Source organism: Colobus angolensis, unplaced genomic scaffold (genome assembly GCF_000951035.1).
Source record: "Colobus angolensis palliatus isolate OR3802 unplaced genomic scaffold, Cang.pa_1.0 Scaffold49, whole genome shotgun sequence".
Classification (NCBI taxonomy): Eukaryota; Metazoa; Chordata; class Mammalia; order Primates; family Cercopithecidae; genus Colobus; species Colobus angolensis.
This window is the reverse complement of record NW_012118376.1, coordinates 8753982-8772503: the sequence shown is the minus strand read 5'-3', so window position 1 is coordinate 8772503 and position 18522 is coordinate 8753982. Positions and strand designations below refer to the sequence as shown.

General features: G+C 39.9%; 1 protein-coding gene across 5 annotated transcripts in view; it reads left to right on the top strand.

Moving 5' to 3' along the window:
- The first annotated feature begins 5371 nt into the window (after window positions 1–5371).
- The window catches only part of LOC105524160 (general transcription factor IIH subunit 2), a 33556-nt gene continuing 20405 nt past the window's right edge, over window positions 5372–18522 (top strand). Inside the window, exons 1-9 of one of the 5 annotated variants that reach the window (XM_011959314.1) lie at window positions 5425–5605; window positions 7891–7988; window positions 10182–10269; window positions 11218–11295; window positions 11674–11710; window positions 12047–12133; window positions 12808–12858; window positions 13237–13291; window positions 17918–18023. In XM_011959314.1, coding sequence (XP_011814704.1) covers window positions 10214–10269; window positions 11218–11295; window positions 11674–11710; window positions 12047–12133; window positions 12808–12858; window positions 13237–13291; window positions 17918–18023 — 470 coding nt within the window. In that variant the 5' untranslated portion in view covers window positions 5425–5605; window positions 7891–7988; window positions 10182–10213. Of the gene's footprint in view, window positions 5807–7890; window positions 7989–10181; window positions 10270–11217; window positions 11296–11673; window positions 11711–12046; window positions 12134–12807; window positions 12859–13236; window positions 13292–17917; window positions 18024–18522 lie in introns of all 5 variants that reach the window. The other 4 variants (XM_011959316.1, XM_011959315.1, XM_011959313.1 and 1 more) reach the window with 4 other exon arrangements.

Genomic DNA, 18522 nt, shown 5'->3' with positions numbered 1-18522 from the left:
AGAGACGGGGTTTCAACATATTGGCCAGGCTGGTCTTGAACTCCTGACCTTGTGGTCCACCTGCCTCGGCCTTTCAAAGTGCTAGGATTACAGGTGTGAGCCACCACACCCAGCCTGTGTGTGTGTGTGTGTGTGTATAATATATGTATGTTTATATATATATAAATTATATATATATATATATATTTTTTATTTTTAGTTTTTGAGATGGAGTTTTGCTCTTGTTGCCGAGGCTGGAGTGCAATGGCGTGATCTTGGCTCACCGCAACCTCTGCCTCCCAGGTTCAAGCAATTCTCCTGCCTCAGCCTCCCGAGTAGCTGGGATTACGGGCATGTGCCACCATGTCTGGCTAATTTTTTTTGTATTTTTAGTAGACATGAGGTTTCTCCATGTTGCCTAGGCTGGTCTTGAACTCCTGACCTCAGGTGATCTGCCCACCTCAGCCTCCCAAAGTGCTGGGATTAGAGGTGTGAGCCACTGTGCCCAGCCTATAATTTTTGATAGATGATTTTGAATTATTTTCCGGAGATAAAATTTTAAATTTTTCCATTATATCACTGATTTATTTCTGCAAATTGAATAAATTCTTAATTTTCTGCATGCTGCACATAATACAAAAGGTATTTTCATAGCTTTTGGATTTATACCAAATGAAAAGGACTCTCGAGCACCTTTAACTGGTTTTTCTGTGTTAAATTTTTAACAGTTTGTTCTTGGAAGTCAGTGTACTTAATTCATGAAGGCAAGTTTGTCAGTATTTTCACAAAACAAAACTATTCAGCTGAATCCAGAAAGTGAAATAGCAAGAATTTGCATTGTAAAATTGTGTTATAAAATTGGACTTTGAAATTTTAAAAATAAGAAAAATTTTCACGTGTATTTATATTAAATACCATTTTAGGAAACCAGGATCAGAGTGTTTTTGTTGGTGTTGGCATTAACTAGCTGGATGTAAATTTGGAAAGCCACTCAGAAAGTTTTCTAGTCTAGAAAGTCAGAGGTTTAGATTAGATTTCCGCCCTCCCTTCCATTTCTGACCTGTGGTTCTTGTCTGGAATTCTGCTTTGTTATAAACTATTGTTCTAAGGAGTTCGTTGTGATAGCACATAGTTCATTTTGTGAAGATTCCCTGTATATAAAGTGATACCCTACATGTGTGACCTTGTATTAAAAGTATATAGGATCATATTTTACTTTGAAAATTTTAAATACAGAAAAGTATAAAAGATAAGTACCATCCACCCAGAAATAACATGTGTTAATGTTTTGTCATATGTGCTTCATAGTTTTTGAAATAAAGTGAAGTCAACTAGTATTTATAGTAAATAAGTTATATACACATAAGTACATATATAATATTTAATCCTCACAATGATCTTTTGATATGTGACCATTTCTTATTCTTGTTTTATAGACAAGGAACTAATGATATGATAGATTAACTGGCCATTGTCACACTAGCAAGTGGCAAAACAAGGGATTAGGATCTTGGTCTCTTGGACTGTTAGATTCTATACTTCCATCCTGTGTTGACTTTGTTAATGGATTGGATAATGTGAGATCACTCTGATGTAAATAAAGTATTCTATATTAATTTTGAGTGTATTTTAAGTACTTGTAACATAAATGCTTCCTGTGAAATATCTGTAAAGACCTGAATGGGTACATATGTGTAAAGAAGAATCAGGGCAGAAGAGTGCTTTTATCATGGCTCCAGGGACCTTACCTTCAGTTGGTGTTGTGAGAATTCCTCACACAAGGACATTCTCCTTGCTTCAGCATCAGGATGGACGTGTTTCCCATCTGGACTTTTTCAAAGACTCAGCTGAAGGAATACAGAATTCATAATTTCCTGGCAGCTTATGATTCTGCTACACTACACCATGCCATCTCTTGTGTGAAAGGACAAAAATGATGGAGGACTACGTCATCCCTCATGCATTTCTTATTGTCTACATTTATTCTAATGGGAAGAAGTGAGCAAAAACACCTCAATAATTTGGGTAGTTTTTAGAAAACGTTGTGTTTGTAAATTAGAATAGTGCCACTTTGGCATTATGAGAAAGAAGCATGGATACACAACTAGGTTTGTGTATGACTACAACAAAATGCAGAATGGTGTCTCCAAAAGGTTTCCAGTTGCTGCCACAAGACCTGCTTGGTGTTGCCTACATATGTTGTTCTTTTTGCTTTGCCCTTCTGCAGTTACTTGCTGTGGGACCTTGGAGAAATTAACTTAGCCTCTCTGTACTTCAGTTTTTTGTATCTGTAAAATATATTTGTAATAATCTCATAGTTAAGAAGGTAGTGAATGTGTGACTCAGTCCTTGTCTAAAAGTAAATATGCCTAGCTGCCCCTATCTTTCAAAGCCAGAAGGTAAAACTTTAACAAGTTTTCTAAAAGCAAATTGTGGGGATTTTTTTTGTTTTGAGACGGAGTCTCTCTCTGTTGCCCAGGCTGGAGTGCAGTGGCGCGATCTCGGCTCACTGCAAGCTCCGCCTCCCTGGTTCACGCCATTCTCCTGCCTCAGCCTCCCGAGTAGTGGGGACTATAGGCGTCTGCCACCACGATTGGCTTTTTTTTTCTTTTTTTGTATTTTTTAGTAGAGATGGGGTTTCACCATGTTAGCCAGGATGGTCTTGATCTCCTGACCTCGTGATCCAACCCGCCTCGGCCTCCCAAAGTGCTGGGATTACAGGCGTGAGCCACCGCACCGGGCTGCAAATTGTGAATTCTGCTGCAGAATTCTTTTGAATTCTAGGCAGAGAATGCAGGATTGGCATTCTAAATATTTGTACATGATAAACAAATGCTTCTTTAGGTTAGAGCAAATAGTTACATATCAAGATCAAGATTGTTTGATACTATTGTCAGTTACAGAGGTTTTAGATGAGGCTTTCTGGAATGATTTAGTTTCCCTGTAAGGGAATCAGCTCTCCCAGTCTTTCAAGTTGCATGCTTTTTATATCTGTTTGATTCCATTAGCTGAGCTGATTGTGAATGTCCTAACCCTGTTGATTGTGTCTGGCCACTCATGAGCAAAGAGCAGATTTATTCCATTCTTTATAGTTGTCTTTTAGTTTTACAAGTTGAAAAAACATCTGAGTAGGTTGGATAATTTATTCTACCACTTGTACATGATTAGAATATGTCAGTCATAATCACGCCAAGAGATTATGGATTTATGCATATTTTGTTTTGCTTTAGTACCATTCCTAGTTGAATCTTAACATCCATGTCTAAAATCTATACAGAGCAAATATTACAGTTAGGAAAACTGTTTTAGTCTCCTCTCTGCAAATATGCTTTACATTTATTGGGGAATCCTCTATCCTTTTCCTGGTTTTCCTTAAAGTCTTCCCAGGCTGATGGATAACAAACATATGCAAGAAACTTGGGGCTTGGGATTCCTCTAGACTGTTTGTCCTAGAGGAATGCATCCCATCTTGCAAATAGGATGGTCAATTAAGATGGAAGGAAGCAGAAGTGTGGATAGGAAGGAAGGGCACAAACGGAAAAGTGTGGAGTTTGGGTGTGAGTCCTCTAATAAGGTCAAAGGTGGGAGGGAGGCAAGCATGAAAGCTTCCTGGCACTGTGATACTAATTTCCCCTCCTCTGCCTTTTAAAATCGTGTTCATGCAAAGCCAACACAAATAACTAAATAAAATCTTGTCTTCTGGGAGGAAATAAGACTGATTACAGAGCTGCCACTAAGTCCTGTAGGGTTGGTGGAGACAACCCCATTTTACACATTAGTTCATAGAGTTGGTGTGACTTGCTTGAGGTCACCCAGCCACTGTCAGAACCTGATTTTAAATCCAGTGCTGTTCTTTCCACTGCTATGCAAGATACCTTCTGTTTATATTTTTGAGGGAGACAACAGAGGTAGGAAGAATTTTTAACAATAAAGGCAACGGAGGGGATGAATATGCTGATGGGGAAGGAAAGAGGCCCCAGCTTCTGCAGTTGCTTTCTTTTATTCCTAATCCTCTTCTCATCTGGGGGTGCACTGCCTCTCCATTTCTCAAGTATGGGAAATGCCAATAATTCTACTTGTGTTAATTGGCAGTCAGACAACTTGTCCAAAATTGAATTGCTCTTACCCACCCCACCAACATTTCAATAATTGCGACCCCAACCTTTCAGTTGCTCAGCTAAAGACTTTGGAGGTATCCTTGATTCTTTTCTCATTAACACACATCCAGTGTATCACTAAGATTTAGAATTCAGTCACTTCTCACCACCTGCTGGTCCAAGCCATCACAATCCCCCTAAAGTTCTTAACAATGCTCACAGCCTCTCCTCCCCACCTTACCTTTCTGATTGCAGCTGCCATCACTCATCCCCTGCTCACTCCTGCAGTCGTCAAAGACCCCAAAGCACTTCTAACTTGGGGCCTTTGCACTTGCAGCTGTCTTTGTCTGAAGAGCTTTTCCCCTAGGTATCAGGAGGGTTAACACCCTTCCTCATTCAGGTCATGGCTTAACTGTCTTCTCAGCAAGGACTCCTCTGGCCACCCTATTTTATGTTTTTGAGACGGAGTCTCTGTCACCCAGGCTGGAGTGCAAGGTGCGACCTTGGCTCGCTGCAACCTCTGCCTCCTGGATTCAAGCGATTCTCCTGCCTCAGCCTCCCGAGTAGCTGGGATCACAGGCGCTTGCCAGCACGCCCGGCTAATTTTTTTGTATTTTTAGTAGAGACGGAATTCACCATGTTGGCCATGCTGGTCTCAAACTCCTGCCCTCCGGTGATCTATCCCCGCTTGGCCTCCCAAATCACCATGCCTGGGATTACAGGCGTGAACCATCGCACCCGGTCTAGCCACCCTATTTTAAACTGCCAACTTTTCCCCTTCAATGCTTAGTTTTTCTCCGCAGCACTATCACCATTGCATATAGTATATGTTTTTCTTCATACTTACTCCCCTTGGAGAAAAAAAACTCCACGAGAGTAAGGATTTTTGTCAGTTTTTCACTGCTATTTCCTCAGTACTTAGACATGCATCAGGCTCAAAGTAGATGCTCAGTTTGCTGAATGAACAGCAAGAGCAACGGAGGAGTCCTGAAATACACAGCAAGAAGCAAGGATAACCCTGGCCTTACTTCTGTAGCCAGGGTTCTTCATCCCAACTTTTTAGAGGTAGAAAAACAAGATCGAGCTCCTCAGAACCCAGGTCGACAGCTGCAGAGCCTTCGACCTTCCGAGAGCGAATGGCGATCACTGTTTTCCGGTTCTCTGCGAAGTCCAGCTGGAAGACAGTCCCTTTTCGCGCCCCAACTCAGCGGCGGGCATACCCTGCACCAGAGCGCCCCGCTCCGGCAGCTGCCGCCTACACCATCCGGAACGTTTCGGCGAGGCCGCAGCGCGAGGCGGAATGACTTCCGGGGCGCCCCTAAAGCGGCGGGGCGGAGTTTCCGGCTGAGAGTCCTTCTAGCCGGGCCGGTGAGTTCGCGGGTGGAAGTCTGTGAGGCGCAGAGGTGGGGCAGGCCGCTTGGCTAGGTAGGCGGCTGGGAGGGTTTTCATGGCGGGAAACGGAGGCTGAACTGCCCTGCCTGTGCTCATAGGGAAGGAGGATGTGAAGGAGCTTGTGAAGGCAGAGGAAGGTAACTTTCGTGTGGTGGGGAGCCGCAGAGTAGGGAGGGAGGCTGCAGGCCGTCCCTCCCTAAGTAAAAGCGCGACTTTTAGAAATGATGGTTCAGGGTTCGAGTTTGTGACCCGCTTGAGAAAGTGACCAACCTCGGAGCCTGAATCCCATACCTGAAGAACAAGGACAGTAATCAGCCTTGCCAGTTTCACATAGCTTGGTAGGGTAAGGTGTGAAGAAAAGCTTCTTAAATTGGGATGTTTGGTGCTCTCATTTGTTTCCAGATAGCATTCCGAGCTCATGTAACGGGAATCACACCAGTAGGCTTATGCTGAGATATGTGGATTGTTTGGGGTTGGATTCCAGGAAACAGGTCACTTAATTTTTTCCCCCCGAGACGGAGTCTCGCTCTGTCGCCAGCCTGGAGTGCAGCGGTGCGATCTAGGCTTACTGCAACCTCCACCTCCCGGGTTCGAGCGATTCTCCTGCCTCAGCCTACCGAGTAGCTGGAACTACAGGCGCGCGCCACCACGCCCAGCTAATTTTTGTATTTTCAGTACAGACGGGGTTTCACCATGTTGGCCAGGATGGTCTCGATCTCTTGACCTCGTGATCCTCCCGCCTCGGCCTCCCAAAGTGCTGGGATTACAGGTGTGAGCCACCCGCCCGGCCTCACTGATATTTTTAAGAAGAAAATGGACTGTTGGACTGTTGGGAAATGATAGGCCATTGGAGATCTTTACAAAGTCCATCTTCAAGATGCATGAATCCTTTAAACAGCATGCATGTTTACAGTCAGACTTCCCATTGAACGTCTGCAGTTTTAGGGACCTTAATACCTCCTGTCCAGTCTCTGATTTCCCATTGCAGGCAGCTCTAATTAAGAAGTCCTTTTAGCTGGTTGTGGTGACTCAGGCCTCTAGTCCCAACACTTTGGAGGGCCGAGGTGGGAGGACCAATTGTAGTTAGGAATTCGAGACCAGGCCTGGCCAACAGGCTGGTGAAACCCCGTCTCTACTAAAAAAAGTTAGCTGTGGTGGTGTGCGCCTTAATCTCAGCTATGCCAGAGACAGAAGAGGCAGTGGAATCACTTGAACCCTGAGGTGGAAGTTGCAGTGAGCTGAGATCGTGTCACTACACTCCAAGCTTAGGCGACAGAGCAAGACTGTCTCAGAAAAAAAAGAAAAAAAAGGAAAAAAAAGAAGTCCTTTGATACGATCATCCAAAAGTCTCTCAGTTGCTATTTATTTTTATATGTACAATATATATTATATATTTATAATTATTTATTTTGAGACAGGGTCTCACTCTGTCACCCAGTCTGGAGTGCAGTAGTGAACATGACACACTGTAGCCTTGACTTGCCTGGGCTCAAGCCATCCTCCCACTTTAGCTTCCCAAGTAGCTGGGACTCAAGTACTCGCCACTTCGCCCAGCTAATTTTGTGATGTTTTGTAGAGACGAGGTTATTGCCCAGGCTCATCTGAGCTCCTGAACTCAAGCGATCCTTTTGCCTTGGCCCCCCAAAGTGCTGGGATTACAGGTTTGAGCCACTGTGCCCTGCCAAGAATTTGAGTTTAAAAACATTGAGAACGTTATGTGAGTTTTTCATTTTTGAAGTTCGCAATACGTAACAGAAAACAGGGAAAAGCAAAATGTTCAGTTTAGGCTGGGTGCGGTGACTCACGCCTGTAATCCCAGCACTTTCAGAGGTCGAGGTGAGTGGATCACCTGAGGTCAGGAGTTCGAGACCAGCCTGGCCACCATGGCGAAACCCCATTTCTACTAAAAACACAAAAATTAGCCAGGTGTGGTGGTAGGCTCTTATAATCCCAGCTACTTGGTAGGCTGAGGCAGGAGGATCACTTGAACCCGGAGGCAGAGGTTGCAGTGAGCCAAGATAGTGCCATTGCACTCCAGCCTGTGTGGTGAGTGAAACTGTCTCAAAACAAAAAACAAAGAAACAAAAGTGTTCCATTTATGGGCAGATCACTTGAGGTCAGGAGTTCGAGATCAGCCTGACAAGTCAGGCGAAACCCTGGCTCTACAAAAATACAAAACATGGCGAAACCCTGACTGTACTAAAAATACAAAAATTAGCTGGGCATGGTGGCACGCACCTGCAATCCCAGCTACTCGGGAGGCTGAGGCAGGAGAATCACTTGAACCTGGGAGGCGGAGGTTGCAGTGAGCCAGGAGGTGGTGGAGTGGAGAGGGAGATTGCATTGGGGAGGGTGGAGGTATGATGAGGACATTTATTTATGAATGAATGAATGAATGACAGAGTCTTGCTCTTTCACCCAGGCTGGAGTGCAGTGGCACAACCTGGGCTCACTGCAGTGTCTACCTCTTAGGTTCAAGCGATTCTCGTACCTCAGCCTCCCGAGTAGCTGGGATTATAGGTGTGCACCACCATGCCCTGCTAATTTTTGTATTTCTAGTAGAGATGGGGTTTCACTATGTTGGCCAGCCTGGTCTCGAACTCCTGACCTCAAATGATCTGCTGGCCTCGGCCTCCCAACGTGCTGGAATTACAAGCATGAGCCACCGTGCCTGTTTCTCTCTCTCTCTTTCCTTTCTTTTCTTTCTTTTTGAGGCAGGGTCTCACTCTGTTGCCCAGGCTGGAGTGCAGTGACATGATCTTGGCTCACTGCAGCCTCCGTGCCTCCTGGGTTCAAGCAGTCCTGTCTCAGCCTCCCCAGTAGCTGGGATTACAGGTGCCCGCCCCCACCAACCTCCTAGCTAATTTTTGAATTCCTGACCTCAAGTGATCACCTGCCTCAGCCTCCCTAGTAGCTGGGATTACAGGCACCCGCCACCATGCCCAACTAATTTATGTATTTTTAGTAGAGACGGGTATCGCCATGTTGGCCTGGCTGGTCTTGAACTCCTGACCTCAGGTGATCCACACCTTGGCCTCTCAAAGTGCAGGGATTACAGGGATGGAGCCACCGCACCTGGGCCTGGCCTGTGTTTGTTTGTTGTTTTGTTTTGTTTTCAACTTTTATTTTCAGGGAGTACGTGTGCATGTTTGTTACATGGATAAATTGCTTGTTGTTGAGGTTTGGTGTACAAATGATCCCGTCTCCCTGGTAGTAAACATAGTACTTAATAGGCAGTTTTTCAACCCTCACTCTCTCCCATTCTTCCTCGTCTAGTAGTCTCCAATGTCTGTTCTCATCATTATGTCCATATGTACTCAGTGTTTTGCTCCCACTCGTAAATGAGAACATGCTGTATTTGGTTTTCTGTTCCTGTTTTTTTTTAGGCCAGAGTGCAGTGGCACGATCTCGGCTCACTGCAGCCTCTCTGCCTTCCAGGTTCAAGCAATTCTCCTGCCTTAGCCTCCCAAGTAGATAGGACTACAGGTGCTCGCCACCACGCCTGGCTAATTTTTTTGTATTTTTAGTGGAGACAGGGTTTCACCATGTTGGCCAGGCTGATTTCGAACTCCTGACCTCAGGTGATCCACTTGCCTCGGCCTCCCAAGTGCCAGGATTACAGGCGTGAGCCACTGCGTTGGGACTCTGTTCCTGTTAATTCAATGAGGATAATGGCCTCCAGCTGTATCCATGTTGCTGCAAAAGACAGGATTTCATTGTGGGTTTTTTTTGTTGTTTTTTTTTGGCCGCTAGTATTCCATGATATATTATGTACCACATTTTCTTTATCCAGTGCACCACTGATGAGCATCTAAGTTGATTCAGTGTCTTTGCTATTTTGGATAGTGCTGTGATTAACATGAGTGCATGTGTACTTTCGGTAGAATGATTTTATTTTCCTTTGGGTATATACCCAGTATTGGGATTGTTGGGTCGACATACATGTGTCCAATAAATATATGAAAAAATGTTCAACATCACTGATCATTAGAGAAATGCAAACCAAAACCACAATGTAAATCAAAACCACAGAACCATCTCACCACCAGTCAGAATGGATATTATTAAAAAGTCAAAAAATAACAGATGTTGGCAAGGTTGTGGAGAAAAGGGAATGCTTATCCACTGTTGGTAGGAATGTAGATTAGTTCATCCACTGTGGAAAGCAGTTTGGAGATGTCTGAAAGAACTATGTTTAATTTTGTGTCCTTTTTTTTGAATTATGAGCCATAGCATTTACCCATTTATAAATAATAAATGTGATTTAAAAACTTTTGATTATGAGAAAATTCAGACATACACAAAGAGAGATAGTACAATGAATCACATGTCACTCAGCTGTAATAGTTTACACCCATACTGACTCCTCACAATTTTACAGTCATGTGTCATGTGACACATCTATAAAACATCTATAAAGCAATTTTGTCATGTGACATATCTATAAAGCATTTTTGTTCTTTTACAAATCGTAAAAAGATGCTTATTTTTATTAGTGCCAAGTTTGTGTATCAATGTTCATATTATTTCTTGAAAATGAGAAATGGAGTTCTATGAAGATTTTTAATGACAATTATTAAGTAAAATACAAAGAATAAGATGACCTGGCATTCGATTTTTTTCACTTTATATATGTGTCTAATTTTCAAATTTAATTGGATGCATTTTGTAACAAACATCTTTAGATAACTTACATTCTAATGGTTTTTACAGATTATTGAATAATAAAATACAGTTTTGAAAAAATGGATGAAGAACCTGAAAGAACTAAGCGATGGGAAGGAGGCTATGAAAGAACATGGTAAGGAGAGCATTATTGCCCTGTCTTTTCTTTTAGACATTGTCTTTTTTGTTTTTTTTACAACTTTATTAAAGTATATTTTACATTGTTAAAATTCACTCATTTCCAGTGTACAATTCAGTGATTTTTTATTAATACTTTACTGAGCTGTGCAGCCATTATCATAAACCAGTTTTAGAACATTGTAACCACTCCAGTAAGATCCTTCATGTCCATTTACAATTAATTTAATCTTGATTTAATTCCACCTGTAGGCAATCATTAGTCTACTTTTTGTCTCTAAATTTTAACCTTTTCTGGACATTTCACAAAAATGTGATCATATACAATCATGTGCCGCATAATGATGTTTTGGTCAAAGACAGACTGCATATATGACAGTGGTCCCATAATATTATAATACTGTATTTTTACTATACCTTTTCTATGTATGTTTAGATATACAAATACTGACCATTGTGTTACAGTTGTCTTTAATATATTCAGTATAGTAACTTGCTGTACAGGTTCGTAACCTAGGCATGTGGTAGGCTATACCATCTAGGTTTGTGTAAGTATACCCTGTGATATTCACACAATAATGAAATCACCTAACAATGCATTTCTCAGAATGTATCCCTGTCAGTAAGCCATGCATGACTTATTATAGCATGGTGGTCTGCTGTGGCTGGCTTTCACTTATTTTCAAGACTCATCCATGTTGCAGCATGTATTGATACTTCATTCCTTTTTTATTGCTGGATAGTATTCCCATCTATGGTTATGCCACATTGTTGTTTATCCATTCACTAGTCTGTGGATATTTAGGTTCTTTACGGTGTTTGGCTGTTAGGTAAATACAGCCATGAACACTCACATGCAAATCTTTGTGTGGACATATATTTTCATTTCATTTGGGCTAGTAATCATTTTAGCTTGTCTTTTCAAACAAATAATTATGACTTATAGGGAGATTCTTAAAGAAGATGAATCTGGATCACTTAAAGCTACAATAGAAGACATTCTATTCAAGGCAAAGAGAAAAAGGTATGTAACCTTCCTACGTATGTTAAAAAGATAAAATATATTCATTTTAAGCCTTTCTGTCTATAAACACTCCTCAGTACTTCACTTCAGCTGTGTTTCAGGGCAATTGACCTATTGTCTTCTGACTGTGGGGAAAGAACTAGCCACCTACCCTTGCCTCAGCAGGAAATGGTCTTTAGAGACTATCTACAATACCTATAATTATGTGTATTGTATTCCATAAGTTAATTATTTACTCCACTAAAAATGCACATTATGACTTCTTAATCGGAATTAGAAAAAAAGAAAAAGCAGGTCAATTGGAAAGTTGTATTTTTTGTGTGTGTTGGGGGGGATAGTACATTGAATTCCATTAAAATGTTTGTATAATTTTAACAGAGTATTTGAGCACCATGGACAAGTTCGACTTGGAATGGTATGTCATTATTTTTTACTAGTACAGAACTAGTTTAGGTTAGAGAAATATTCTGACTTGCTAGAAGAAACAATAGTGAAATAACAAAGTTTTTAAAAGAATACATTAAAAATATGTGCATAGAATATGTAATTATTAAATACTATTTTTACTAATCAAAAGGGCACTTGAGGCTGGGCACAGTGGCTCATGCCTATAATCCCAGCACTTTGGGAGGCCAAGGCAGGAGGATTGCTTGAGCCCAGGAGTTTGAGACCAACATGGGCAACAGAGTGACACCCATTTTCTACAAAACAAAACAAGTACTTGAAATTGGCCCTTTCTTTTTTCTGGTAGATGCGCCACCTTTATGTGGTAGTAGATGGATCAAGAACAATGGAAGACCAAGATTTAAAGCCTAATAGACTGACGTGTACTTTAAAGGTAAAGTTTAAATTTATGCTAAATTATTTAAACTTATACCAAAATCACTTAAACTTCTACTAAAAAAGTGGGGAAGAACACTGGATTCTAAAAGATATTTTTAAAGAATGCAATATTTTTTATTTTTTGCCTTGTATTTTTAGTTAGTACTAATGATAGCTAAGTAGAAGTACTGCCAGGTCATTTAGGGAAATTTTAAACCAACATAGCTAATTATTTGTGTTTTTAATTTTTATCCTCCCACCCCACATCAGGATCTTGGTTTGTCAGTTATCCCTTTTCTTTATTGAATCTTCATTCTCCTTTGCCTTACTTAAATCTGTCTTCTCAGATTACAAATATGTTCATATTATTCCTAATTTATCAAAACCTATTCTCAATTCTGCTCATTCTCCCATCTCTCTTCATTGGATCTTTTCCTCGTTGAAATTTTTTCTGATACATCCAAATGATTCCATCTTTTAAAACCTAGCTCAAACCTATCTCATTACCCACCATTTAAAATTAAGGTTTTTACTGTTTAATATTTTTATTACTTAAAATTTTTTGAAAATCTGTAAGTTTAAAAGTCATGAGAAGTGATGCTTGACACAGGGTTCATAAACATCAGTTGGACATGTTCTTTATGATTGTTATTTTGCCTTTATCTAGTGTGTCTTTTTTTATTTAAACAGTTGTTGGAATACTTTGTAGAGGAATATTTTGATCAAAATCCTATTAGTCAGGTACGTATATAAATGATAGAATTCAGAATTAGATTCCTGTTTTGCTTCCAAATGTAATTTATTTTTTAAAATTGGACATGTATTTTGTGAATTACCCAAATTGTTTAACCAGTTTCTGGTATACTTAAAAATGAAAAGCATAATAACTCTAAAAGTTAAACAGTGTACGGTGAACTCATAGCTAAATTTATTTACCAAAAGCACCATGAGAAAAAGTTTCTCACCTGTTGCTTCTTTCTTTTGTAATTATTTGTTTATTTTAGCTATGCAAATTATTTTTTTTTCTGCCCCAATATGATCTACAGGAAAAGTTACATATATTCTTAATGGGAGGAAATAACTTGTTAGATTAATAATAATTTTTGTTTTTATTTCAAGATAGGAATAATTGTGACTAAGAGTAAAAGAGCTGAAAAATTGACTGAACTCTCAGGTATGCATAAAATTACCTTTACATGACTCAAGGACTTTGCTTTATTTACCCAACCTCGTAGCCCTGTTTGTATGTCTGCTTAATAAGTAACGTGAAGGGTTCCTCTGTCTTCTCTAGGGGAAACAATTTAATAACATTTCCCCCACCATTATATTCTTAGGATACAAGGTTAACTATTCTAAATTGAGTTCTTCATAGTGGTAAATAATAATTACATTGAATATAAATGTTTTTATTTAAAATCTATGTGTGCTTATCCTGAAATTTTTTCTTTCTTTCTTTTTTTTTTTTTTGGAGACGGAGTCTTGCTCTGTCACCAGGCTGGAGTGCAGTAGCGTGATTTAGGCTCACTGCAAAGTCCGCCTCACGGGTTCAAGTGATTCCCTGCCTCAGCCTCCTGAGTAGCTGGAACTACAGGTGCCCACCACCACGCCCTGCTAATTTTTTGTATTTTAATAGATATGGGGTTTCACCGTGTTGGCCAGGATGGTCTCGATCTCTTGACCTTGTGATCAGCCTGCCTTGGCCTCTCAAAGCACTGGGATTACAGGCTTGAGCCACCGCGCCCGGCCTTATCCTGAAAATATTAAAATACAGTTATTGTAATCATTTATAAAATCCAGTTAATCTTAAATTCTTAAAAAGTTAAGCATCTAATTTAAAAGGGAAAAAGTATAAAAATTAAACTGTAGCTATTGCTACTGAATCAATTTTTCTGCTTCCATGACATACCTAACTGAATTTTAGTTGTAAAACGTAGTAATGGCATTGTTTAATTTGCTTTGGTATATATGCTGTTACAAATTTGCATCACTGATTCTATTTTATTTTCTGTGAAATACACTGTCCCTTAAATCTGGTTCTCAACCTTTTATCCTTGACAACACACATAAGGGAAATGACATACTTTCTTCATTAGTAGTTTTTCATTAAATGCAGTGAGGAGTGAAATGTACATTGGCTTGAAGTGATCCAAGAAACTCAGTTGTGAGTAACCAAAAGAATGTCATGCCAGCTTAGGTGCAGAAGGAACATTTTTGGCTATGTTCGAAGGTGGGCCAATTCCATATATAGTTGCTGCGTATGTTGGGGTCCTGGCTTTGTCTGGCTTCATTCTCGGATAGATTTTCTGGAAGTTGAAAAGATGTCTCTTAATTGTCCCAGTCTACATTGTACCCGTAGCCTATAGCTTCAGCACACATCTAGGGAGAACTCTGATTGGCCTGACTTACGATTTGCCCATCCATGAACAAAGTGGCCAGTGAATGAAGTATTTTGTTTGTATGCTTCGATTGCCTGCCGATGCCCAGAGCAGGATAGAAGTAGTGTCAGCACCACATGAACTAAGCAGGATTATTATGTAGTGGAAGAAGATGGTTCCTCCAAGGTAGGGCTATAGGGTCAATACTTTCCTCTCACTTTACCCACCCCAAATTACCAGCAGTTTTCTTTCTTTCTTTCTTTTTCTTTCTCTCTCTCTTTCTCTCTTTCTTTCTTTCTGTCTTTCCTTTCTGTTTTTCGTCTGTCTTTCTGTCTTTCTTAGAAGGAGTCTCTCACTCTGTGGCCCAGGCTGGAGTGCAGTGGTGCTATCTTGGCTCACTGCAACCTCCACCTCCCAGACTCAAGTGATCCTCCTGCCTCCCCCTCCCGAGTAGCTGGGATTACAGGTGTGTGCTGCCATGCCTGGCTAATTTTGTATTTTTAGTAGAGATAGAATTTCACCATGCTGGCCAGGCTGATCTCAAACTCCTGACCTCAGGTAATCCACCCACCTCAGCCTCCCAAAGTGCTGGGATTACAAGTGTGAGCCACCATGCCCAGCCCCAGCAGTTTTCTATGGATGTTAGTGAAGTCATATACGTAAAGATGAAAAATACTCTGGAGATTCTGACAGGCCTCTTGAAGCCACCTTTTTTCCTCCAGTCAGACCACTGCTGTAAACCACACTGACACTATTATGGTATGCTTTTTTCCTATACCCATAACACAGTGGGAGATTAAAAATAATTTTGTAGGGTAGGAAGAGAAGTGGATAGAGAGCCAGGAGATCTAGGTTTGGGTGCTGCTGGTCCTGCAGTTAAGTAGGCATATGTCTTTGGGCAAATCATTTCACTTGTTTAGATTTAGATTAATTTTCTCACTTATGAAGTGAGGGATTTGGACTGCTTAGTGAGGTAGTTTTCATCTCTAAAATTTATAAATCTAAAATACTTGCAATAAATATTAAATACTACAAATAGTTAATATTTTAAAACTTACTCAGATGAATAAAAACTCAAGGGAGCTCCCAAGTTGATGAATAGACAAAAAAGACATGATTCACACAGAAAAAAACCCCAGAAATTAAATAAGGGAAACTAGTAATCCAAAAAAACTCCACCCAATTCCATAACATTTTATTTTTTAATATATTTTAAATGAGCAAAATTAAGTTTCAAAAGCAATATGTTGCTTGTGGAACCACAGAGAAACTGTTATTTATAGTGCTGATAGTCTTATAAATTAGTTCAGTATTTTTTAGAATGGCATAAAAATTGTTCCTGAAATTATATTTAGGAATTGTTATGGAAGGAGAATGATCACTCTACAAAAATACTCTTTGTGACCGGGCGCGGTGGCTCAAGCCTGTAATCCCAGCACTTTGGGAGGCCGAGACGGGCGGATCACGAGGTCAGGAGATCGAGACCATCCTGGCTAACATGGTGAAACCCCGTCTCTACTAAAAAATACAAAAAATTAGCCGGGCGAGGTGGCGGGCGCCTGTAGTCCCAGCTACTCAGGAGGCTGAGGCAGGAGAATGGCGGGAACCCGGGAGGCGGAGCTTGTAGTGAGCCGAGATTGTGCCACTGAACTCCAGCCTGGGCGACAGAGCGAGACTCCGTCTCAAAAAAAAAAAAAAAAAAAAACTCTTTGTAACATTATGTGTAATAGTGACAGATTAAAAATTAAACATTTAAAAGTATACTTTGATGGATTATATTTTATGACAAAATCAATGATTTATAGATACATAGATTATTGTATTTAATGATACATAGATTATTGATTGATACGAAGACAGTGCTGAAATGGAAAATGTTTACGGAATACTGTATTTCATTGAAACTCAGATTCCATCAATTACAATATACTTTTATAAGCCATTAAGAAGGAAAAGTCGTAGTAGTTAAACTTTGACACAATATCAAATGATATATGGGTTGGCTATAGTAGCTTCTTGGTAATTTGACATGTCTGTCACTTTGGGGGCTGGGCGTGGCAGCTTACACCTGTACTCCTAGCACTTTGAGAGGCTGAGACCGGAGGATTGCTTGAATCCAGGAATTCAGGACTAGCCCGGACAACATGGTGAAACCCTGTCTCTACCAAAAATATAAAAAAAAATTTAGCCGAGTGTGGTGCAGGGCACCTGTAGTCCCAGCTACTTGGGAGGTTGAGGTGGGAGGATGGTTTGAGCCTGGGAGGTGGAGGTTGCAGTGAGCCAAGATTGCCCCATTGCACTCCAGCCTGGGCAACAGAGTCAGATCCTGTCTATAAAAAATTTTTATATTAAAAAGAAAAAAAAGGATTTGGCAACTTCTCCCCCCTTCATTTGAAATCGCTTGGCATAAGATAGACAATCTTTTCAGATGCTATTTGGTAAGAGAAGATAACACAGCTTTGTCTATTTGTGGGAATATTCCTTTCTTAGGTCTTGTAAAGCTCTTGATTTCTTCCCTCAAGAAAAATACGGGATTGCATGCATTCTTCCATCAATATTTGCTTCATTAATAATAAATTTATGCCTCACTGCTGTTCCACACCTTTCTACATAAAAATATAGCCTTTTGTATTAACAACTTTTCTAAAAACATTTTATTGTTTGTTTTTTGAGATGGAGTTTCGCTGTTGTTGCCCAGGCTGGAGTGCAGTGGTGTGATCTCAGCTCACTGCAACCTCCACCTTCTGGGTTCAAGCGATTCTTGTGCCTCAGCCTCCCTAGTGGCTGGGATTACAGGTGTGTGCCACCATACCCAGCTAATTTTTGCATTTTTAGTACAGATGGGGTTTACACCATGTTGGCCAGGTGCGTCTTGAACTCCTGACCTCAGGTTATCTGCCTGCCATGGCCTCCCAAAGTGCTGGGGTTACAGGCGTGAGCCACCATGCCCGGCCTTAAAAACTTTTTAAATGGCAGTTAAACTCACCATGAAGAGGACAATGTACATAATGCAATTGAAGCAACAACATGTGAAGACCTATTTGTAGGTTCACATATGAGCAGGCAAAGACTATGTTACAAGTGCTGCTGGCTACCAGTGATTATTAAACATGTTGATTTTAGAGATGTTAAAATGTGAAAATGTATTGGTCTTAAAAATGATGAAATGTGGAAATATTAAGAGTAAAAAAATGCACTCTAGGTTAGTATTATTTTAAAATATGTATGCTAATCTATAAGGAGATTATTTGTATTCTGTTTTTCAGTATGAAGTGAGACTATTTACAAAATATTTCAGATAAAATTCTAACAGAAATGCAAATTGAAAGGATTCTGTTCTTTAACATCACAGATATGTAAATTTTGAGAGAAAGAAACTTTTTTAATATATAGGATTTTATTTAAAGATCTTATTTCTGTTTTAGGAAACCCAAGAAAACATATAACATCTTTGAAGAAAGCTGTGGATATGACCTGTCATGGAGAGCCATCTCTTTATAATTCCCTAAGCATGGCTATGCAAACTCTAAAGTTAGTATTATACATTACGTATAATTGAATTAGAAGTTTTTTACATAAGTTAAGTTGAAATGATGTGTTAATATGGGGCCCATAAACACAGCTATAACAAAATTGTTAAGTACGAAAAGTATGTAATGTCATTTATGATGTTTAGTGTGGTGTTGGTTAGTAATTTTTCTTTTACATTTTAGTAGGATGTTGTTAAAGGTTTTATAAAAATATAATTTAAAACTATTGGCAATATCAATAGTACAAAAGAAGTATGTTGGTAAAAAATATTTTATTAAAATGAAATTTAATGTAGTATAATAATTGTAAGTTGGTTGTACCTTTATTAACATTTATTAATTTATTTTGAAAATAATGGCCAAAACCACAATTCCTTTTGCACCAACCTCATATATCTGTAAATTAATAGATACGGCAAGTTCAGCTATGTGGAATAGAGCCAAGACCCGAAAGGAAATGCTTAGTATAGTTAAAGCTTATATATATATATATATATATA